This window comes from Geospiza fortis, unplaced genomic scaffold, assembly GCF_000277835.1.
Source record: "Geospiza fortis unplaced genomic scaffold, GeoFor_1.0 scaffold35, whole genome shotgun sequence".
NCBI classification, from domain to species: domain Eukaryota; kingdom Metazoa; phylum Chordata; class Aves; order Passeriformes; family Thraupidae; genus Geospiza; species Geospiza fortis.
The window spans coordinates 1,043,540-1,049,603 of record NW_005054453.1 but is presented as its reverse complement, the minus strand read 5'-3'; the positions used below and the strand labels follow the sequence as shown (position 1 = coordinate 1,049,603).

Genomic DNA, 6,064 nt, shown 5'->3' with positions numbered 1-6,064 from the left:
CAGCAGGACATCCTGCATTACAAGTGACACAGTGAAATTTAACAGAGCAAAAATTAGGCACCTTTTTTTCTTCCTAGAGTTGGCTTTTCCAAGATCTCAGTCTCTGATAGACCTCTTATTTTGATTTTAAATAAAGCATAAGCATGAGAATATACTTGTCCATTCATGAACATTCTTTTTTTTCAAGAAACAATGCAGTCCCTGTCAGATTTGCCATCTAGCTCCACCTTCTGGGGACTGGACATCCTTATTAACTGAGATTGAGAAGTTTCAGTGTGAGCAAGGAGCAGAAGATTGTTTTGGAAAACTTAATCCACAAAGGTTGTCCTCTTTACTAGTGACATGTGCAACTCTAGATTCTCTAATAATTTATATCTTCTCAGTTGCTAGGGTAAGGTTTTCTGCAAACTTAGAATTTTTATTGTTTACCAAAAAACCAAATACATATGTAAGTAGGGCTCAGTATTCGTTGGGACATTAAGTACTCAGCAGGATTTATTTTTAATAAATTTAGTATGAATGTTCTTTAACAAAAAAATGACCTTGAGAATTTAAAATCCTTTGAATTCCTTTTAAATGCAACTATTACAGACAAAAACTGCTTATGTTAGTAAGTTAATAATATTAGTATTAGTATTCCAAACATGTAGTCTCCCCTCAAAAAATGCTGTGAGAAAATTATCTTGAAGCTACCACAAAGTATGTGCATATTTGGAAAATCATAATAGAAGGTGGTTATCAGTTGTTTACTGCCAACCTAGAAGGCTGCATGAAGAAGAATCCACTTAGATTTGTTCTGGGTCCAGTATTATTTAATATTTTTATTACCGACTTGCCTTATGAAATATGGATGAAGCATATAAAATTTGCAGGTGCTTAAACCTGGGAGAGGCTTTAAGCACTGTGGGAGCAGGATTAGAATGGATCCTGATGAAGCACTGAAATAATAGGATGCAGTTCATCCTACATTCAAGGAGAAATACAAAGTTATGTTCCTGAAGAAACAGAAATCCACAGTGCGGGTGGACTGGTTAACTGGCAGCTCAGTAAAAACAGATCTAAGTATTCTGTGATTTGTGGCCAGTATGTGACCCCCTCTATTCATAAATTTAAAGAATGGTCTGGGTTGGAAGGGATCTTAAAGGGCATCTCATTCCAACCCATCTGCAGCGGTTGGGCAGGGGCACCTTCCACTAGACCTGGTTGCTCAAAGCCCCAGTCAGCCTGGCCTTGAGCACTGCCAGGGATGGGGCATCCACAGCTGCTCTGGGCAACCTGTGCCACCCCCTCATCACACTCACTGTGAAGAATTTTGTCCTAATATCCAATGTAATCCTACGCTCTTTCAGTTTGAATCCATTCCCCCTTCTCCTGTTTGTACACATGCTCTTCTTTTATGAAAAAGGCTGTCAGAAATGCTCTTCAGCCCTATCCACGTAACCTGAAATTGTAACAGCAGGTTCAAGAAGTGTAGTTAGTTCTTGAAATTCTGCTTTTTCTGCCCTGGCTATCAGAGTATGTGCCACATCCTTGGCTGTATATCCAGCTCTCCTTTCCCATGGAAAAGGAACAGATATCTGCTGTACCTTTAAGTCTATTTTGAAATGGCCAAGTATAATCTTTTTCATTATTTGCTCAAGTAAGGAGCAGCCAACAAACTGTAGTCTTACCACATACAGCCCTGCTTATTGGTTCATAGAGCATTACATATTTCCAGCTTACTTTGCTGCTGTTGCTTTTATTGGCATATGTATATTGCTTAAATTAATAAAGGATTGTAGTTTGACTTGAGAGTTTAGATTGCCTGATCTGTCAACACTGACTTCCAGTGTGTTACACTTTTTTGTCTGCCTTATTTCTAAACTCGTCTGTGTTTTGCAGCAGCCTCTGCTTGTTCTTTTGCTTTTATTCCCTGGAATAAACACCACGGTTAGTTCTTGCTATTTTCTCCTCACGAAGAGGGGAAATCGAGTTGCTGCTCAGTCTTTTTCATCAGCTTAAGGAGATTAAATCTTGGTAGCTCTGCACTGCAAGCTCTCCAGTTTTCCAGCAGTCTCTCTAAAACATGTACACCAGACTTTGGCACACAGTGTGTCATCACTGTTAGTCAATGACATGTATAAAATCACCTGGAGCTTGTACCTGGGGGTGGCTTATCATCTGTTTTTTCAGGATGACACTCACTTCAGAACTGCTTTTTTCCAGGGAATGCTTCCTCAGTCTGTATTACTCATGGTTAAATATGTATGCCTGTGTTAAAACTCATGTTGTCTGACCACAAAGATAATAAAAAGCTCGTCTTGTTTTCTGTGCCTGCTTTGTCCTTGTTCCCCTTTCCTGCTCCTTACTTTCTCTAACTTCTCCCAGCTTTCAAAGTTCTCTCCAGTCATCTCGGCTACGGTTTTATTAATTTATGTGTTTTTCTGGAGCTCAGCCAAACTGACTGGCAACAGGCAACTGTATTCCTGCCTAAAGAACCTCCTCAGTACTAGCGAGGTTTTACTGGCCTGACTCAAAATGTTACCTGAAACTACATGCTGTCTTGCACCTCATTACAACAGATTTTAATTATCATTGATTCTTAATTACACTAATCTACAGAAAATGTGAGCCGATTACAGACTGTTGCATTGTCAGTTGCATTCCCAACTTTTATATAGATTCTTCTAGAGTGTTGATTTCCCTCATTTCAAGCTGTACGATCAAACTGAGATGTAGATTCTGAAGGAGGGGGATTTATTTGTTTGTTTTTCTTATTTGCTCAACTTAGGGGTAGGCAAAGCCGTATGCAACTACAGGGCAGGTCTGATTTTATTAAATCCTGTAAAATTCAGGAGTAGGTGGGATTATTGGGCAAGTTTGTGTAAGGTGTTCCAATTCTCCTCCATTCCTAGTTATCACTGTTTCATTTGTAATGTATTAAGGAATCACATTTTTCAAGCATTTCACAAGGTTTTTTTTAATATGCCTAGCATGTATTTTTACAGAGAAAAACATGTTTCAAAATAGTCTACATCTCTCTGATAGAAATAGCTAAAATGAGTTCAAAATCTCTAAATATTTAAAGAGAACAACATAGAGAGAAGCTAAAAAAAAAGGAATATGATCTGAAGCTTATTATATTTCCAGCCTGTAGATTAAGTAGGTGATACCCTTCCAGATACCAATTTGTTATTGTGTTTTGCTCTCCAGCACACACTTTTTCTTAAAAATCTGGTTATTCTCTCTGGTTTTGCATTTTTGATGCTCTTTCATTTCTTACATAGCCAGTTTTAGGTCCTGAAAGGAGACTCCATCGCCACTGTATTAATCTTTGTGTGCTTTTATGTGTTTCCCTGTATACTCCATTTGTGACACTTAAATACAAGTTTTACAGAGATGCTGGGACTGTTAGAAAAGGCCATTGTTTCAGAGTGCATTTGGATTCAGGCCAGGGATTTAACCCCATTCCCAGTGGTAAGATGGAATCCTATTTATAAGTATGTTCTCCAGTGGCATTTGTGGTCCCACAATGGTCTGGGGAGAGCTGCAAGGGTTGTTTTAAAGGGAAGGGTGAGCTACCCAGCTGCTGCTGCCATCCTTCGCAGTGGAAAAGGGTTTTTCACTGGAAGTTTTCCACTTTGGAACAGATGACCTGTTCTGTTCTAGGTGACTGGTATGAACAGCTGTACCCGCTGGTGCTTACACTGAAGGACTGCATGGGAGAGGTGGTGACCAGGGCCAAGCAGTCCATGGCGTTCGTCCTGCTCCAGGAACTTGCCTGTGGTTTGCCCCAGTGTTTGATGCTGACCCTGAGAAGAGACATCGTCTTTAGCTCAGCAGTAGGTTGTCTTGTGTCACTTACTTCCTTCTGTTGCTGTGATTGTAAGCATACTGTTCATGCCAGTGTTTGTGGTTTTCTTTCTTGTTGTTTTTTTGGTTTTTGTCCTTACAATTTGATACAACTTTTTCATTTATTTTCCATGATATTCACCTAAATAATTTACAATGTGGTAAGAAACTAAATAGTAAGCAGAAATCCATGGTACTTCTATCACTGAGTCAGAGAAGCAGGTCTGCAGTGGACTGGAAAAGTTGCCTAAACCTGCCTTTGCACAAAGAAATATCCAGAAATCTATTTTTAGACTTCCTAGATTATATAGTTCTCAAGTCTAGCTTTGAACATATCCTGCTGATATTCATAATCACAGAATCACACTATAGGTAGGGTTAAGGGACCTCTGGCGATCATCCAATCCAACCCCCCCTGCCAAGGCAGGCTCACCTAGAGCAAGTGACACAGGAACACACCCAGGTGGGGTTGGAATGTATTCAGAGAGGGGGACTCCAAATTCTTCTTGGTCAGCCTGTTCCAGTGCTCTGCCACCCTCAGTGTAAAGAAGTTGTTCCTCATGTTCAGGTGGAATGTCCTATGTTTTAGTTTATGGCCTTTGCTCCTCATCCTGTTGCTAGGGACCATTGAAAAGAATCTGACACTTCCTCCTAGCCCTCACCTTTGAGGTGTTTATGTGCATTAATGAGATCCCCTTCAGTCTTCTCCAGACTGAACAGGCCCAGCTCCTGCAGTCTCTCTTCATAAGAGAGATGCTCCAGACCCAAATCACCTTTGTGTTCCTTCTCTGGACTCTCTCCAGTAGCTCCTTGTCTTTCTTGTCCCAATGAGCCCAGAACTGAACACAGCACTCTAGATGTGGCCTCACAGGGTACTGGCTAGGCAGCATCCAAGCTAGGGAGATCTTTTCTCCTGGTCACCTTGGAAATAGAGAGGAGATGATTTGTTTTCAGTTTGTAGCAGTATTTTAAGTGTTTAAATACTATTAGCATGTCTTTCCTTACAACTGTCTTTCCTTGGCAAATAACTGAAGCTCTTCATGTCTTCTCCTGTATATAATGTTTTTTTCAGATAGATTTTTTTCTAAATATTTCACTTAATTTCTCTCTTAAGTTGTATGTTGCAACTGCCAAGGAGATTCAGTTGGATTAGATGTTGAACCACTTTTAAATCCATCATAATTCACATGTTTAATTCACATAATTCACATCATAATTCACAGTCTTACATGTTTGAAGCCTGACAAGTGAGGTTCTGGTCTTATTTATGTCAGTGTAAATAACACACAATGATACAAAACAAATTAGGCTTATCTAATATAAATTAACAGAATATTTCACTACTTTCTACACCCCAAAAAAACCCATCAAAAGACATTATTATGAAATCATAGTCACTAAACAGAAATGCCTGTGCTGATTTCTCAAATATGTAGGTGTTACCTCTGTTGTGTATAATGATAGCAAGCCTCATTTTAACTATTTGTCTTGTAACAGTACTCTTAGTTGCACGTGTTTTAATTATCTTTACAGCTCGCTGGACTGGTCTGTGGTTTTGTAATCAAATTGCACACAGGTTTACATGATCAAGGATTTTTACAACAGCTTCATACTGTTGGATTGCTCGTGCAGTATGAAGGACTCCTTAGTACATATAGTAAGTATTGCTCTTGGACAAAGTTCCTTATGTACCCTGCCCAGAAGTTACCCAGGAAGCTCTTATTTTAACCTCTACTCTGTTTCCAGTAATTTGGCTTGGTGAATCAAATATTGTCCTTACAAGACAGTAGACTTGCACATAATAGCACAGCTGAAGTCATTGATACTGTGGTGTTAATTTTGCAGCAAAAATTATTAATCTGTTTCATTCTGAGCTCCTCAGAGAGCACGGCCTGCTAATTGTTCCATGCAGACCTGACCCAAAATACCAGGTTTACAAAACTAATCCAAACAGAAGATTGAAACACTTACTGCTTTTATCAGCCTCAGCCCTGATCACCAGTGCTGATAGCCTGAAAACAGTTCCATAGTTTGTTGCAGATGCCATTAATTGATATGTATTAAAAAGGAAATTTGGAGGGAGAAATTGCCTTATGTTTCAGACTTTGAACTAGATCTATTTGAATCATTCCCTGAATCAGAGATTTTGACTAAAGTAGAGGAATTTAGCATTTGTGCAGCTTTTTAATGCAGTTGTTCATTTGGAGATAGCTGTCTTCTCCATGATGCTTGT

The 6,064-nt window shown here is 39.3% G+C and overlaps 1 protein-coding gene across 2 annotated transcripts in view; it reads left to right on the top strand.

The window, feature by feature from the left end:
- INPP4B (inositol polyphosphate-4-phosphatase type II B) overlaps positions 1 to 6,064 on the top strand; it is a 192,201-nt gene that overhangs the window by 139,256 nt on the left and 46,881 nt on the right. For both annotated transcript variants that reach the window (XM_005427765.2, XM_031062590.1), the window contains exons 16-17: positions 3,649 to 3,821; positions 5,365 to 5,488. In XM_005427765.2, coding sequence (XP_005427822.1) covers positions 3,649 to 3,821; positions 5,365 to 5,488 — 297 coding nt within the window. The remainder of the gene's footprint in view (positions 1 to 3,648; positions 3,822 to 5,364; positions 5,489 to 6,064) is intronic.